We start from the raw sequence: 19,481 nt of genomic DNA, 5'->3' as shown, positions 1-19,481 counted from the left end.
TTCAATTAAAACTAAACACAGTTTTTAGCTTTATCCCTTAAAACTATGCCCAAGGCTATCGGTGTATAAGTCTGCTGTTCGATTTAAAAATAAATTAGACACCGGATCTAGCCATGCTTAACACTGGTTCCACACATTTGTTGCTAAATTCACAATGTATTCAATAAGGTGGTTTAGTTTAACATGAATTTCAATTAATTTAATAAATAAATCAGTTCAATAAGTATAATCATGCTCAAGGGAATTTAAAAAAAAACACAGATTTGCATTATGGAATAATATTTTTATAATATTTTCATACATGATTAACATACAAGAATGTTCATTATGGTAACATAAATTAAATTTTAACAGTTTAAACTTGTCTTCATAAAATTTACCACATTTGACCAAGCCAAACATTAACAATATAGTTTTATATGAGGCTTAAAACCTCAAAAGCCATCACCATAACAAATTAATCATGGATTACCAAACTAAAACTAGACATCTTCGCCAAACTTTTGTAAAATGTGTGACAGTGAATACTGAGTTAACTTTCGCGTACAAGTTAGGGTTAGAGTACAGTATATTTCAATATGTGAGCCAAGTGTTAAAATTATCTCATTACTCATTGGCGAATACAATAAAACATTAAAGTTAAAACTTCAATCACTTAGATATATTATTTAATCTGGTTAAAATGTTTTTCTTGATATGATAACTTATAGCTCATGCGCTGAGACATATATATCATAATAAATAAATTAGTGATAAAGTAAGTATTAAACTTAAAACGAAGGTCAAATTCGCAAACCAACTACACTACAATCAATGAAAAGAACCTTGTACTTTTTATAGGAACATCTAGTGGCATTTAACAAAACAATTTGTCAATGCCTTTTTTTGGTCTTTCGTTATTTTGTTTTCATGTTACTTTCTTCCATCACCAAAAACAATTTTAACACAGACAAATAAAAACAAAACTAAAGAATTTTATCTTGAAGCTTACACATAAATAAAACAAATAAAACTAATAGAACAACTTCCTCAGAGAGGAATACACACAACATTAATATTATCAAAGTAAAAAACAGTAAATAAACATATGTATCAATACAAAACTCTTGTGCTTTTAACAAAATAAAAGCTTACTCACAGTTCTCAGATCTATTTGTAATACGGATACATCATAATGAGGAAAGAAATTATAATACAAATTCTGTATCTAGATTAAAAAGACGGAACGTACCCTATACAAGCTGAGGCACAGGTTTACATATAAAATTTCCAAGCTACACTGTTTGACTACAGTTAGGTTAAGGGTTTCAGTATAGTATTGCTCAGTCCGTCGAGGTTTCAGTCTTATTATTCTCAGCTGATTTATTGTCGAGGTCAGTCTTTATGCTTCTGAAACACAATCACCAAATATTTATAAACATACATGAAATCACACAAAACGTTTTAATAAGATATAACGAGGTTTACTCGTCAATACATATTTTGCTTGAACACAGTTTTATTAGTAAGTGTATAAGCGATGAATAATACTATATAATAATAAACAGTATATACAACAAAAATACACTGCTTATTGTAGGAAATCACCAAGAACTTTTATTTTATTCTTATGTCATATTTACCGTCTTCAAACAAAATATGCTTAGGTTAGAGGAGAACTTAAAAGTTAAATTCTAAAACATTTTAATACCGTTACACTTATATTATAAAAATTATAATAATATCCCCGGAATAACATTCACCTGACGTAAATAATAATTATGAATTTGAGTTACATCACCTTGTCTGGAATATTAGAGGTTATAGGCCTTTTTGACACACTTTCAATTATAAATTGATAACTTCTATGGGATTTATTTTTCCCCCACCTCAGCAACTTCACCACAGATGCGTTATTACCTGTTTCCTACTATCTACTAAAGGTAAACTTAACAAAACTTAAGTTACACTAAAGAAACAAACGTGATCGTTCTTAAAAACCGATGATAAGCAATCATATTTTAAATTTACAACTGTGTTCTTTTTTAGTAAGATATCGCATTTGATAAGTAGTTAAAATTACTAAACGTATCAACCCACCAACGCAACTCGAAAACACATTAAATCTGTGATATTGCAGTTTACTGCGTTAATGTATAGAAATGTATTTCATAGGGATAAGTGAAAGGTTTAATTTAATTACGCAGAATAAATGGAACATTTGTATAGTTTCACAACCAGCTGATTTTACAGAACACATGTTTGGTAATAGTATGAACACGAACGACATCAATAGCATCAATATCTATGTTGAGTACTGTACATTTTCGAGAAAAAGTAATCATGCCAACCAAAGTCTTATAAATGATAGATACAAGGGCCGAAGAACTACCAACTGCACTTTTATTCCTTTAAAATTAAGTAAGATCTTGCCCGTTAGGAGAAATTTAAGCTACACCTATCGTATGGTTACACTAATATTTCTTATCCACACATATACCAGTTATAACTAAGTTAGCATTAAGAATTTTCGCTTCTGGCTGGTTTATACCTTTCAGTTGACACTAAACTACGTACTGTAAAAACCGATGTTTAACTTAAATCTGCAACCCAATGTGGGATTTGCAGGAGCGGATACCGCAAATGTATATTGGGGTGCAAGAGTGGATCAATAGATTTAGCAGAGGTCGACTCAGTGGGTGGAGCTCTCAAATTTAAAAGCATTTTCTAGCCTCAGCCATGGAGTACTGTTTGCGTCGGTCCTCCCAGCCTACTCTGACTAGAAGGGGCAGGAACAGAACTAGATCGTTCTTCTCCCAATGTGGCACATCAGAGATATAGTGCCCGTTGTCCTTCCTCATGGGATCTCGCCAGGAGGCAACCTCTTCCCCTTCCCCCTTACCCATCCTGTATATCATTCGCTCCGGAAGCGATGTTCTTCTGTGACTAAATGCAATCAAAGGTTTATCTTCTCCTAAGTAAACAACCACAATACTAATAACTAAGCATGCTACTGCATTTTATTAACTTCATACAATAGGACCCTAGGTGCAGAGACTTTACTGTCTACTGGTTTCTCGTGAGAACAATCTGCACAAACTACATACAAATAGAGTATACTAAAGTGTTATGAAAACCCAAGGCCAATGAGGACGGCATAAAGACACATAATAGATTCAGACTTCCTGTGTTTACCAAGTTTAGTGATAGTTTGGTACAACCATAAATACATATCAAGTGCTCTAAAGAGTAGTTTTTTGTTTGAGGCCAAGGTAACAGGACAAAAGCACGGGTGCTTCACAAGCTACTGGTACTCTCGTATGATGAATGGTCGATGAATACAAACTAAGCATACTAAAGTACATTTTAAGCCCAAGATCTATGATTTGGGTATAAATATAGATGTCACATACAAACTAATGGAACTGTCATGTAATGATGATAAACAAACTTGTTTACGTAACAAGCATAATAAAGAAAACCTTTTTGCTTGTAATTATTATAAATGACGAAGGAACATATACTCTACAATCTATTGGTTCTATTCTGCTCAGGCAATTGGTGAAAATTACATATACATTGAGCATACTAACGTATATACCAAGACCTATGATAAGTTACGAAGGTACAAAGTCACATATCATATACCGTTTCTGCCATATTAGGATTTGAATATGAGGATGAGAAAATATATATAAGACATATTAAAGCATACTTTATATTTTCATTGAATGGCTTGAGGCTAAAATAATGTGATAAATATAACGTATAGAATTGGGTTGATTCTCCCCTTTGATGAATGGGCACATACAATACAATGAAAGAACAAAGACAAAGGCGCATTTATATACTAACCGCTGGTACTAGTCTTAATGATTAAACACAATGTATTAAATTACCGTACAAAGGGATAGAGGCCATAAGCCTGAGGTAATATTGAAGAAATTTTAAACAAATTATCTAGGGGTTGTTCGTTTTTTTTTTGTTCCTTTGAAAATATATATAGAGGGAAGATTAAACTGAAGTGCATAGCTTTAGAATATTATCAAGGTAGTATTCACAGCTTGTTTACAAGTTACACCAATAGCTCGAACCTTTGCAGATTTGCAGAAACCATGTACATGATATGTAAAATATGTGTGTAATGACGTTGCAGAAATCACCCCATCAGGAAATAGAGAACTTTGTGTACGTACTCAAAGCGCTCTATTTTCTGATCGAGTGGTGATTCATGAAAAGTTTATTTTGCATCAAACGGCGGCCCGTTTAAAGGTTCAATACTGATCTTATTTTAACATTCGGCTCGTTGGCATGTATGAAGCTTACAAAGGGTGTTTTGCGGCATTTAAAACTTTCATAACACTACCTACTGGTCATCTTTCAATATATGCATATGAAGGTTATTACATAAAAAAGTTATTGAAACAGTCGTATAACATTGTAGCACCTTTGTATATTTTATCTGCTACGGTTAAAAAATATATTAAAAAATATCAGGATGTTTCTAGATGTTTTACAATTCTGACTAATATTACCACACAGAATTAATACAGAGTTAATAAAAAGTCTGGAGACCCCTGTTAACATTGAAACGCCTCCCACAAGAAAAAATAAACTCTGCACACCTTTGTCATGCTATGAGTACTTTTTGGGCACAATTACTACTTCGTTAACACATCCAAAATTAGGATTTATGGGGCAACTCAAACATTTCAAATGATAAGCCCCATCGAGTGATCCCTCGTTTTGAAGGTCCTGATTAAAGAAAACTAAAAATTCAAACTAGTGGTCTCCATCTTAACTCAGTAAAAAATGGCGACCAATTTAACGTTTCAGAAGTCAGAATTAAGTAACCTTTAGGAGCAGAAAAAATTTTAAATATTAATCACCACTCAGTAAACTAATTTTTAAGGTGTTAAAACGGGACTAGTCAAAGCAAAGTTTATGTTGAAATATTAAAACTAGAAAATAAAAAAGTTAAAAGAAAAAATTGGGAATTCCTAACGACAGGAGAACTAAATTGTATAAGTTATGGACTTTATTCAGTGTAATCAGTTGTTTTACTAGTCTGATAAGAGGCTACTTAGCTTCAATACTATTATTGTCCTGTCATACTGACTCGATTCACATTGTACTTTACCTTCTTGAAGCAGTTAAGCGAACAGGAACTAATTATTTGTTAATAATGCATAGTAATGGTTATAGAATTAGAACATACGGTCGAGATATTTGCTCCATGAAACATTTCCCAATAAAAACCCTACATAAAAATTGGCTGTTAAAAAACAATTAAAAGTTTTGATGAAACAGGCTCATTGAAGACAGCCTAAATCTGAAAACCCGGGATAGGCAAAAACCGACAACTATTGTCTGGAGGCGTTGAAGTCTGTTGTTAAAAACCGTACTGAAAAAACCACTACTCTGTGAACAGAAGTGAAGATTTCTGAGTGATCCCTTTGTAAGATATTGCACATGAAAATCATTAAAAGGTAGAAAAAAATATTCTTGTACAGGACCTGAACTAAGAAAACTTTGATCGAAGAGTATAATATTGTGATGAATTGATAAGTAAAATAGCTAAACAGACAGATGATACTTAAATGATATTGTATTTAATAACGGTGCAACCTCCATGGAGGGGGGTTTAATAGACACAATTATCGTCTCTCGAGTAATGTATCTTTACTGAGAACGAGAAAACCACACTCAACGTGCCGAAAAAATACGTCTGGCTAGGTGTGATCGGAGGACGAGTCATTTGCATTCTCTATTGAAGGGAATCTTACTGGACATGTGTATTGACATTAGCTCCAACAACAGATAACTCCAGCAATCCAGACATCCAGAGGGGATTTTAAACAAGTTTGGTTCCAACAAGCACCTCCACTTATAACCGGCAAGTACCCCACTACTTACATAATGTTTTCTGCAATCGATGGATAGGTAAACGTGAGTTTATTGAGTGTCTTTCCAGATCACCGGACCTGTTACCACTCTATACTTCATATAGGGTTATGTCAAATACAGACTATACGAATCATAGCTACATGTTATTTATGATCTGAGAAACATAATTGTACATTAAATACAAGGGTTGACATTACAGCAAGTTGTGTCACATGTTTACCATACACTTGCGCATTTTCGAGCACCTAAGGGGAAGCAATTTGATAATTTCTTGTGAAACGTTATGCTGGTAAGTAAAGTCAGCCTACCTGCTTCGATTCATAACAATTATATTAGGTTAATTATTACATTTATTTTCTTATCATTCACTGGTATTATTAAAAATACGGGTTACAATGAAATTTCGAATGCATTATGGTAAGAAACGATTTAAGAACAATATTGAAAAAGGCACATTGTTAGACGATTTCAGAATCGTTTGAATCAGAAGCTTACGGGATGACGCCAACTCAACGACGTTGTTCTAGATTTTGTTCCTAGTGTGAGCTGTTACAATATTAACAGGGGTCACCAGACTTTTATTAACCCTGTATACTGAATTAGTGTACTGTTTGGCCTGATACTAAGAGGATTTGACAAAGGCACAGATTATATACATGCCACAGCGCTGGTTCGGCCATGTGGCTCGGTTAACATTTAGTAGGTGCAAATTTTGGGGCGTTAAATATTGATAAAAAATAAAATACTAGCTTTTAATAAGGAACTAAAATCCATTAAAATATGATCTGATCAGAAATCCAAAAAAAATACATTTCAAATTTCTTAATATAAATCGTCCTGAATGGAACAAGAGCTACTAACTTATTTATTTAATAATATGTTTATTTATTACAGTTGTAAGCAACCAATGTAGAAATATACAGGAACAAGATGGTATACATATGCATGAATGCATAGATGATAAATCCAGTTAGTTCAATGTGAGTGAATGACACCAAGGCCGTCATGCTAGCGTTTAAGAAATGTGTACTCTGTTCCATACATGTAAGGACAGTAAGAATGGCTTGTACGCTTCAAATTAAAAAACTAAATTTGGATATAAAACCTGCCCATCTTGTTGCAACAATAATATGTTTTTAGATCATATCTTCTTTGATAACATAACTTGTAAAAGTTATTTCAATCAATTTTATTTTTCATTTAATATGGATATATGAAAAAGATTACTAATATGCTGTATTAAATTAACATAGATATAGTGAATTAGTTGTGGTTTATTAGTTGTAACACAAGCTACACACCTTTACTGCTGTAAGAAACGCATCTGTGGTGGAGATGTATTCCGGTTCTTGGAGCTACGCATCAATGGCTTGTGAGTAGAATGTAGTTCTGGGTGGTGCTGCAGGTTCCAACACCTGAGGCAAAAGTAGCGGAAGCACGTCATCTCCCGACAGAAGTACGGCCCTTGTTGCACCTTGCAGTGTGAGCACGGAGAATCCTCCAGATAGGGATCTACTTGGACCTGATTGACACAAATTTATAAATTAACAGCCATAAATGTCAATGAACTCCTATAAAAAGGATATTATGTTTACATGATTATATTAAGTTATTAAGTTTATTGCAAATTAAAATACGTCTAAATATTTAAGATTCGTTTTGGGCTACGTGTGGTTATATAGTACTTAGATAGACGAACTCTCTTTACAAACATTAAGCAACTACTTTGTGTCTCAAGCGACCAACTATCTAGGACTCATGTAAATATTCAATAAATATTGCGAAACTGTCAATTCAAATGACAATAGACAATATTTATTTACATATTCTTTAAAAACTGTAATTCGTCGACCATTTTACATAAATGATTTAAAAAGGTTTAAATATAATTTTGTTCTTTATTGAAATGTATATAAACTTAAAAACTATTGATTCTAGTTGAGCCTGAAGTCTGATTGTTCTTCCAGTTGACAAATTCTTCCAAGGTGTAGAAAGTGTGCTCCAGCAACCAAGAAAATGAGGTCCAATTTAAATAATGATTACAATTATGCGTGGCATACACATTAGTAACAGTAGATAATAAAAATTGTCAATAATTTAAAAAAACATATATGCTATTTTATGGGCAAAAAAATAAAAGAAACAGAAAATGATATTTTTAGCAATGAAACACGAAAAAATAAGTTTTTTAACTTTTACTTGAGCAACAAGTAAGCATAGACAGCTAGTCCTCATTCGTATAAAACTTGTGGTATTTGGCTAAACACTGATAGTTGCAGCAACATATCAGTGCATATTCACTGTAGGCTTTAACATTCATGACGTGGATATTGTATAAGACTAAAACTAAGCCAGCTTATACAATAAAATTGTATTTTAGACTAACGATTCTTTATTTTAATGCGGCAAAGAACTTAATCTAGGACTATACACTCACTATTTGAAGAAAACACTATATTGGTTAATTTGTCAACCAATCTTTACCGACTGTAATCATTTGTAAAAAAAATGTTTAATTCACTATTTTCATCCTGGAAGTACATATTAAAAACTACTACTGTGAAAAACGTCATACTTACCATATTTCTAGCACTTTTGGAACTGGGCCGGAATTAATATGACTAAGCTAGCAAGGGAATTACCTTTCCAAACAGAATTTAAACTGACAAATTTTCACTGTGTTGTTGTTCACGCTTAATTCGTAACCTCGTTGGGTATACACTGGTAAATACAAAAGGGAGTCAATGAAGTGCAATTAATCCCTACATAGCATTGATTTAGATATATTTCATTTCTTTATTGCAGTTGACGGCTAATTGGGCCCTCGACAGTGAAGATTACGCTCTAGTATGGAAGAACTTTCTATGGCGTTTTATTATGGGGGTTTTAGGTTTTAACTCTTGTTTTTTACACCTACCATGATTGCGCAACGGAGCAATTACCACCAATGTTCTTTTCAGAATTACTTTAAAAGGGCTCATGAACTTTGGAAAATGGTTTTTAATTTTAAAATTAACAAAAATATCAATAAATGATGAATTACTAATATCATTCATTGCAAAAAAATTTCAATTTTTATCACTATTCTTGGAAGTATGTTATATATTTGCAGATTACAATATGACAAATTGTTAGTCAGAGAACATTCTCCTACAGGAAGAGGCGCTTGAAAGTTTTTGATATGTTAAAACATATGATTGGCCAAGAAACACCAAAATAGTGTAATTTTGAGAAATAATAATAATACACGTTCCTGTTATAGGATTTATAATTATGTAAAGCAGTCTGGAAAATATCTTATTGTTTTAAAAACTTAAAGATCAATCTATAATCAAATTTAAAAGACTCATGTACGTTATACTTGAGTGAATATTTCCACCACAGAATAGTTTACATCTGTCTTGAGTTATTTTTACTGGTTTTTAATTAGTTACGATTAATTAAAATTAAAAATATATGTTATAAAAAATTCAATTATGCATTAATCGTACGATTTGGAAGATAAAACATAATGGAGTTAAATTTTGTTGATGCCATGTTAACCCATTGATAAATATGTATATCATACTATTGTAGGGTGCCCACATTAAGTATTAAAAGTTGTGTCCCCCCTTTTAAACACATTTTACTGCAATTTACTATTTCAAAATATATTTTTATGGATTTAAAAAAAAGTAAAAACCACATATTATGATTTGCGCTCGAAATAATTTTGACTACTTTATAAAGTAATAAAAAAGTATTAATAAATTAACACTGTTTTAAATACAGTTTTTCAAAAACAAGGAATGAACATGTACGCATGAAAAACTAATAATCGAAGTAACATAACAGCTTTTAAGAATACACGAACTAAAATGTTTGTTCGTGTTTTGTAAAGGCATGATGCCCAAAGTTAAAAAGCATATAGCTTTTCTGTCATTAGGAAAGCACATTTATATGCTTTCATGGATTCTCCTATGTTAAAACAAAATCTCTTACATTTTGGATATAACGTCAACTTGGTTATTTTTTAATAATATTTGACCTTTAATATGAACTATGTATAACGTATATATTTTTTTTCTCATTAAAACACGTAATGGTTGAGTATGGCTCATAAAATTAAATTCTTGGAAAATTCTTATTTCGATCCAGCTTAACCACATGAGGAATTATTGAGTTAATCATATACCTTTTATATTTTCCTCATAAGCAGTAATAAAAGTTGAATGATTTAGTAACTTAAAAGAAAATTGCGTATTTTGTGTTCTTCTACAACGAGACAACGGATATTACAAGGGTATTTAGGTTGTTACAGTGCCTCTACAGTTATTGTTACAATACCTTTAGATTGTTTATTATTTAGTGGATAATAATTTATTTATATTGGTGGTCTGTACATTAGCTTATATAAGCTAATATTCACTATAACACCACCACTTCTTACTTCAGCTTACCTTTTTAGTAAATTTAGTCGTCTTGATTTCGATGAATGCTGCCCTGACCGCCCTCATGTATGAATGTCTGTTGTTAAAGGTCACTCGAGCAGAGCCTATCGGATACTTGAACTTGTCCGTGTCAATACCTGCAATACATCATACACAATTATCCGGCGCTTATACAGGATACAATTTTCCTGGAATTATATACATTATCTAATTTCTTAGAAATATATTAATATCAGAATAACATTTAAACCCTCTCATACTCCCTTAACCATTAACAGCCAATCATAAAACACAATTGACTTAAAATATAATAATAGCAATAATAAATATTCTAATTAGCTTAAGGAACTTTAAAATAATTACTTCGCTGAAGTTTTTATGTTTTATGTATCATGATTTATTTTATCAAGATAGAATTTTGAATTAATGGCAAGGTGAATAAGTTTAAAATTTGTATTCATTAATTTTCTTGCGGAAACACCTCACTCAATTGTGGAGCACTTCTTTTAAGGCATGGAAAAAATTCTAAATTTGTTTTCTGCCTTTGTAACTTTTAAAATTCTTCTTCTGATCAGAAGTTTTAATGCTTTTAAAACTATATATATATCTATAGTATATATATGGGGTATTACGCATACATAACTGTTTGAATAAGACAAAATTTACTTTCCAGTTCCAAAATCAAATTCAACAATAGCTCAGAATATGTATAATAGTTTTGCACCTCGTGCTTATTCAATCTTTTCAGTAACAAAAACGACATTTATACTTCACGATCTTTAACAAACAAAGTATGCAATAGAATAATACGAAACGATAGCAATTGCATAATATCCATTAACATCAGTCAAGGATGGAGAAACCTCTTAAAAACAATTTAAAAAAAGCTTACCAAAGAAGGCGTCATTATACACATTACCTTTGCCTGGCAGTCTGCGATGAGAAATCCGTATTAATCACAGAGTGATCGTAAATTAGTTCAGCTAATCACGATAAAGCTAATCGCCACCTGAACTGTATTACCTGTCTGAGTAGTTCGTGTGTAACAATACGTCGATTAAAGATGACTTTCCAAAGAAAGGTGGAATATATTAAGATTTCGATTTTGTTACGCATTTTTGTAACCGGGTGTGAACCGGGAAACTTACATGATAATCAAGACAATAACTGCGTAAATTATCAATTCAGATTGAATTAGTATGTTGTAACACGTATTATACGATGTTATATAGTTTGTTTAGGTTGGGTTTTCTGCAAAGACTATTGTTTTTTAACTCCTTTAAGTCAATACAGATTTATCCTAGAGGACGAATGTTGTCTTTATACGCCACATATTTTACAATAAATGTGATTGAAAAGGAGATGCAAGGTTATAAATTTTAACTTTCACATAGAGATTATTATACTGGCCCATATTTGTAATAAAAAGTATACTGATGTAATACATTTATTTTTTTCTGTAAATTTTTGAAAAGATGTAAATCATTCTCCAATTTCAGATTTAACAAACTGCTATGTAAATAATTAATGTACGTATGAACAAAAACGGGCACAAATTGGGTATTTGTGGGGGCTTTAAAACCTAAAGACTCACTGAAACCCTTTAGAATAAATCAAATGATACCCATTTTCTAAATAAGATTCGATGAACCTCTCAGATAAATCATCAACAACATGCAAACATAATTTGTTGACAATTTTAATGTAAAAGTGTGTCAAAAGCTTTAATAAAATGGTATGGTTTACAATTTCCAGCTTCCATTCTCTCTAAACTACTAAGATAATTAATTGAAGAATTCGTGACAGCTTGGATAGTACGTTTAAGTCCTCCCACATTTCTTAGGGAATATACTTGTCTTTTTACAAGTGATGCCTAAAGTCTATTTCTACAAAACATTTATCTGAGGTGGTTGCGACTGAAACAACTTGTGTTTTAATGTAAGAGTTATGTCAACTTTTTTGTTGTCAATAAAGGGAAATCAAAAATCATTTTAAAATTGAAAATCGAAGCTTAAATAAGGATCTTACTTTCATAATTGGGCATAAAACCCCTGCTTGTTTTTCTACGCGATTCCTACTGATAGCAGACAAAGGTTGAGAAACCACAACTTGAATTTTAGCGGCGATATTGACAGAGATTGTGAGAGCCTTGTGGGATATTTGTCAAGTCGATGCACTTTGTTGCAATATATTATTGAAATATCTAGACATTTTTAACCTATTCAGTTAAAAGTTAGGGTTTATGAATCAGTACAAATTAAGTTCATATTTATGTTCAACCTAAGAAATAAGTCCATTGTTTACAAAGCCACTATATATGTTGCCTGCAATTTTCTAAAGAATAAGAATCTTAACCTTTTCATCAAAATTTATTCTTCCAAGAGGATAAATTGTTTCTAAGGACACATAAACCACATTCTTATCACCCCTCGCGATATACTACTGCCAGTGCAATGCTACAGTGATGAACTCATTTTGCAGGAAACTTAAAAAACCTTCTTTTGTTTATAGTTTCACTTATTCATTTGACACTTCGTGCAACATTGTATAACGCCAACCAATAGGATCTGTGATGATACACAACTGACAATTCCTTTATTTACCAGTCGTAGTGTGGACGATGATTGATCTAATGATACAAGAGATACAGTTCTCATTTTTACAATTTTTATTATTAGAGACAGTAGTTAAATTGCACGTGTGTAACCTTGTTTATATTAGTTTCCTTGTGAGAACAGTCCGTGCTGATAACATTTCGTGAAGCCAATGTTTTGTGGTCATCATCTCTTAATGATAATCATCATACGTGGAGTCATCATGAGGTGTGCAGTATTCTACATGTTTAATGCAAAAATCAGAGTGTATTGATAAATTATTACTATCGACCCTGAAAGAAAAAAAATATTTACTGCTGTGCAGTCACCTGTACTTAGGTTTAACATACCCAGGTATAATACACTAAATGACATCACTCAATGCGCTGATGATTACCGATGGCAGGTAAGCCATTTAACGTTAACATTTTCATTACACTTCACGTTTGTTTTATTTGTGAACATTATTGGTGTCAAAGTTCAGTTTAAATGAAATAAAATACACAGACCCTATGCTATCCGAAGCGACACGAAACTATCAAATAAATACAGAGCGCGATGAGATGCAATGTGACGAGGTCTGTGTATTTTACTACATGTGTTAACATGTATTTGATGGTTTCGAATCGCACCGTATCGATGTCTGTGTATTTGTATCCTAAGTTGCATATTTGGTTAATTCAAAATCCTTACACACATTTAATGAATATTTTAATGGAGGCCTTGTTATCATTTAGACACTGCAATATGATGTAATTAGTTCATCAGAAAATACAAGGTTATGTTAGTCCACGTAGGTAGTGAACTAACTACCATAACATAAATATAATATTTCAAAGTGGAATTGGCCAATGACAACAAACCTCATCTTATTTACTTCCAATACGTATATGGAACTGTCCTATTGTTAGAATAAGCTCAGGATAAGTTAAAGCCAAATTTTCTGATTGGTTTATGTGGTTGTAGCACTCATATTTGTCACAAATACGATTGTCTGTGATTATACCAGAACTCCAACGTTTATTCAATATATTGTAAAATGTTCCACCTATTTTCAGATTGTTACAAGAGGCAATTTCTCTCTCGCTGTGGCTCTTGAAGTAATAAATTTCCTAAGTTCTCGCCAATGTCGCTGTACAATATTATAATAAAATGCTTGTATTATAATTTCATGGTTCCTACGTAATTGAACGTTTACTTCTGCATTGTAGTAAACGTCACCTGGTGTGCTGGTTAACAAACATCCAACAAAGTTACACCGAGGTTAAACAGTCAATTAAATTTTAAAGTATGTTATTAGATAATCTATTTAATTATTGCACTAATTTTAGAATGAATAATACGCTTATTTCACAACATACGATTAGATATGAGAACAATTCACGAACATCAATAAAACATAATTTACCCTTAAAACAGATTTCAAATTACAAATATAAATTAAAATTATATACTTCATTTTATTGCTTATATAGAACAATAAGTGTATGATATTCATTATGTTAAACATGGTTTATCTAGAAAAATGGTCAAAGGCATAAAACTGTCATCAAAGCTGCGAATCATCAAAGGGTACCGGTGAAATAGTGTGCAATCGTTTGATGGATTGTTGAAATCGTTAAGCTAAATGATGCGCCCATTGAAATGCATCAAAATAATGAATGCCTTTTCATTAGCACCCTTTGTTTTGGTATTTCTGTCGGTTATTTCACTGGTTAGTAAATCACACAGGCTACTTGAATGTTATAAAAACATACAGCTTTTGAGTTACTTAAGTTAAACAATTTTAATTTTTAAACGGAATATTGAAACTGTTCATAACTTTTTCAAATCAATTTTTACAAAACGTGTCATGATTTAGTCTATTATAAAATACTGTACTTTAGGTAAGTACTCAATTTGGTCACGAATTGAGCTTTTGATCTACGTTTTCCAAAGTTTGTACTGATAGAAAATACCTTCGAAATTATATGCGTATTGATCTATATTACTTTGCATTTAAGATTTTCATGACACTCCACACAGTTGTAATCCCAACGTGATGTCTAATGGTTATTACATAATATAGCAGATATAGCAAATAGTCGTGTACGTCGTGCAAAATTCGTAAATTGTATCTGCTAAGGTTTAAACAGTATTAAGGTGAGTCCATAATTTTACAAACCCTGTATCACGTAAACGGTATTTACAGTTTTTTTTAATATATTTATGACCATGTATTAGAGACATTTTCAGGAAAAATCTTGTATATTGTGGTCATTCTTCATGTTCAATACGGCTATCTAAAACAGTTAAACTATTACATTAGATCAATATTTTACAACATATTACTGTTTGTTACTGAACTTTAATACAGAAAAGTGAAAATTTAAACTTGTTTTACACCTTATACTGAGTTGTACATAATGCTACCAATCTCTTCAGACATCTCTCTCTCCAACCCAACAACTTATCGATTAATGATTTTGAGATGGTAAGGAGAGGTTATTAGCTGATAACACTAATGAGCTATTCGATTGGCCGTAATACTTTGATTATTTGCTTTGGCAATAATTATTCTCATTAATTTTCATTCAATTTCGTTCCTCAGATTAGTCTAAGATAACATAATTGCACATCAGTTTTAATTAATTGTTTCCAGATTGATGCTCAGATAGTGTGAAACATACATAAATATTATATTGTTACAGAAAAATGTAGCCTATCATAGCTAACTATAGCGTTGGTAATGATTTTAGTTTTATTTCTACCTGGTATCTTCAGAGATGTACCAGTATATAAATATAATTCAAGCAATACTATATACAAACACGTCCATATTAACACATACATCTAAAAGTGCCCAAAATATTTGCAGACTGTGAAAATAGTTTAAGTGACAACAAAATATACAAAACTGGTAATATAAACCTGGTCAGTTCAACCATGTCAAATCAATCAAAAATGCTAATAACTAAAAATTTTACTGTTCCTTGCTAATAATTATTTAATTATTATAATCCTTAATTATTGCAATCAATTAAAAATTTAATGATATCTTCCTTTCTTTACAATAACTGACTCATAAATTTACATTCAATCTCCATATTAAATGAATAGGAATTATTAAGTTTAAGGTTTTCCTGCTCTATATTTTTAGCCTGGAATAGCTAACATAAACCTTTAATATGTGTTTGGGAATTGTAGCGTAATTGGTTCGCTCTTAGTATTTCATATTTTTTATAATAAGATTTTTTTATTTTATATTGGGACAATTAGAGCAGAGTTCGGCCATTCATACATATGAAAATAATACTAATAATAAAATAATAATTTCACTTTAGATAAAATTTGTTCTCGATGAAAACAATTATGCACTCACATTATATTATAATTTTATACAAATAATATCAATGAACTAGGATTCATGGAGGCTGAATATGAACGCTGTAAAGTATGCAGCACAGTTTAAAACTCCAAAGTCAAAAGCATCTAGCCTGATTTCAATATGTTTCCTAACAGCACTACATATGTAAAATTTACTTGTTACAGCGTTTCCAGCATTACATATCCTCCCGTCAACCATCTTCATTTTCATAGTGTAACTAAAGATATGTTCTACCGTTGAGAATAGAACTACATCTGTATTGAAAAGGAACTTCCCGCTATCTTCAACATTATTTATCTCTTCTTTTGGCCTTTTCTTAGATTCCTTCAAAAATCTAAATCATACTGGACATCTCGTGGAAAATATTATTTTGGATTTTACAAAGAGACTTTCTTCCTCTCTTTCCCAAAAAGAAATTTATTAAGAACGAACTTATATATTAATTTCTGGGCCATTATTACCTATCTGTGTAGCCTCGATTTTAAATTATCTGTAACAAATTCGCCTCACTTTCATTAATTAGAACTTATTCCAGGTAAATTTCGGCACACCTCGCAGTTACTCGTGATGATTCATTAGGAGTAAAGCATTCTGTTTTGGCACTCAACCGTAACTACTAGGCGTGTGAAACGTGTTGTTTGTCGCTTTTACTATTATCGTCCCTTGCTGTGTGTAGTATTTGCTACATAGGTAATTTTAAACTTATTTATTAAATACTGATGGGAGAAATTATATGTTAAATATTTCCGAATGTAATTGGTGATGTCAAAATGTAGGTAAATTAAATTATGTAATTTCTCAAGAAAGGGTCTGCGGATGTAGGATGTACGACAGCAGGGTTTTCTGGAAGTCTACTCTGTTAACGGGTTTACAATGAGAGTTGCCTTTTTTCCTCTCTGACCATGTGATTGGATAGTTGGAGGCCAATCTAAGGTGTCGCTTATAGTTAGCTGGTTGGAAAGGGGTCGGTATAAAACCCTCCGACCCGCTGTTAATTGTTCGTGGTTTGCTTGTTTCTTTTTACCCTACCAGTCTGCGCGTGATATTGAATAATTTTGATAAAAAATGAAAATAAGAATATTTTAATTCACTTAACAATTAAGGCAAGCTTACAAGAGAGTAGATGTCGTTTCAAGTATTTTTCAAAGTAAAGTCTTCAATTTTAACATTATTTAAATGTTACTTGTAATAAGCATTTAAAATACAATAGTCAAAATCGTGTTTATACATTAAGATAAAAAAAGCTTTTAGTAAATATTTTTGGGTGAAACATAGTTAAATTAAAGTTTGAACTTTAAGTAAATACCAATAGTAAAAGGTTGTGACACGAGTGGTACGAAGAATTTCTCCAGGAAAATTTTAGTTCAGTTTTATGTAGCCTCATTTATAATAGAGAAATACATATTATTTTGAATTAAATTATACATTTTATTTATTTAGTTTTATAAGAAAGTTAAATTTATTGTTCGAGTTTATTTTTGAAACAAGGAGTTAACTACAAATTTATTTTATTTTAAAGAAGAAAACCTTATCTTGAGAAAACCTTTACAACAAAAGTGTTTGTGTAAGCTTTTGGAAATTGAATTTAAATATATCTAACAAGTATAAGAATTGTTATTTTAAGTTCAATATAATCTGTAATTAATTATCTGCTAATTAATACAGAATTAAGAGAGAATTTTTTGCATTCGCTCGGACTTATTTGGGAAACGGTTACATCTTTTAAAATTTTTGAAGCATTTCTATTACCGGACCTGTGAAACAGTGCCATATGGAAAATGACATTTCTGTCCACAGCAGAATGAAATTCCTCTTTTCTTCCTTCTCTTGCTTGATTCCCAAACTAGTTAGCAGGGCTGACTTGGACAATTCCGTGCATTTTCTAACGTTTCTGCTCACCAAGAATATTTTCGTAGAAACAATATTTTATATTGTGTGCATTTGAAACAAAACAATCACGAAACAGAAAATGTTAGTTAGGTTAGCACATTTACCTGCATACACAACTCCTCCAAAAAGGTCATTCATAATGATAAATAATCCTTCGGCGTTCAGCATTCCATGGAGAGCTCCCACGAACACCGTGGTCTGTGGATCCAGTTTCTGAGATGGGGTCTGAACATAGTTACTGTCACTCAAAGACCATGGAATCACCTGCACCTGTGTCACACATATTATATCACATACCTATTACATTTATAAAAAACAAATAATAAATTATGTTAAAATGAAAAGCTGTAACTAGGATTAAATTTGTAAGGGATAAGGAACTGAATATGAAATCTGTGTTTTGAAATATAAACCAGAAGTAAAAGAAAGTATTACAAATATGAGATTATCACTTTAAAATATAAAAAAAGAAATATTAATTCTAATACAACCTAATGAATTTAAGGATCTTTTTCATTATTTGAAATTAGAAAGCGAAATTAAATTAAATTAATTTTTAATAATACAAAAATATTAAAAGATGAAATTATCTTGAGAATACAATAAAATGAATGATATAGCACGGTATATCCCTTTTTTTCAGTAGAGAAATATAGCTTGCGTCGATTTGGCAAAATGGGCCATATGCCTAACATTAACTGTTACAGATGAAAAATACACAACCCAGTGGAATGCACCCTGTCCCATCTCTTTTAATATTCAACCAGAATAACTTAATCTATCTCACAGACTTTAGCCGAATATTGAATGTAAAGAGTGCAAGCGAATACAAAACGAAAAATCTTCTTTTTTCATTTTATATACATTAAACGAGACTGAGGTTTACAATAATTCTGCATTCTCAAGTATGTATTTACATTATTTTGTACTTTGTAGATTTCAATATGTTGTGTTATCAATTGAAAATCTAGTCATATCATATCAAGAGATAAATATATAAATTACTCTCTTGGCCTCATTTCTAAACTTTTAACACACGGAACCTTACGATTTATCAATTTTAAAGTTTGTAATTAATCGTTTCCAAAGTAATTCATTTATATATCATTCATTTCAAATAACAAACATATATTTACTTTTTCATTTCATCCCTATATTCTTAGTTCTATAGATTAATTTGCAAGAAACGCCCGTGTATTTGCTGCATATCAAAATAAAAGTTTAGTTAAATTTACATACATCATGTTTTAAGTACAGTATTATTGACTTAAAAAACTATGTGTGCCTATATGTGTGAATAAAGTCTTTTTCGAC

The 19,481-nt window shown here is 31.3% G+C and overlaps 1 protein-coding gene across 1 annotated transcript in view; it reads right to left on the bottom strand.

Moving 5' to 3' along the window:
• Nucleotides 1–262: 262 nt before the first annotated feature.
• LOC124369864 (cytoplasmic polyadenylation element-binding protein 1-like) overlaps nucleotides 263–19,481 on the bottom strand; it is a 101,732-nt gene continuing 82,513 nt past the window's right edge. Inside the window, exons 10-13 of the mRNA XM_046827994.1 lie at nucleotides 18,272–18,437; nucleotides 10,326–10,453; nucleotides 7,188–7,408; nucleotides 263–1,389 (exon numbers count right to left, since the gene is read on the bottom strand). Coding sequence (XP_046683950.1) covers nucleotides 7,190–7,408; nucleotides 10,326–10,453; nucleotides 18,272–18,437 — 513 coding nt within the window. The 3' untranslated portion in view covers nucleotides 263–1,389; nucleotides 7,188–7,189. The remainder of the gene's footprint in view (nucleotides 1,390–7,187; nucleotides 7,409–10,325; nucleotides 10,454–18,271; nucleotides 18,438–19,481) is intronic.

The sequence above is a fragment of the Homalodisca vitripennis genome, chromosome X (assembly GCF_021130785.1).
Source record: "Homalodisca vitripennis isolate AUS2020 chromosome X, UT_GWSS_2.1, whole genome shotgun sequence".
Classification (NCBI taxonomy): domain Eukaryota; kingdom Metazoa; phylum Arthropoda; class Insecta; order Hemiptera; family Cicadellidae; genus Homalodisca; species Homalodisca vitripennis.
Note: the sequence above shows the minus strand (reverse complement) of the source record. Positions and strands in the feature narration are given on the sequence as shown.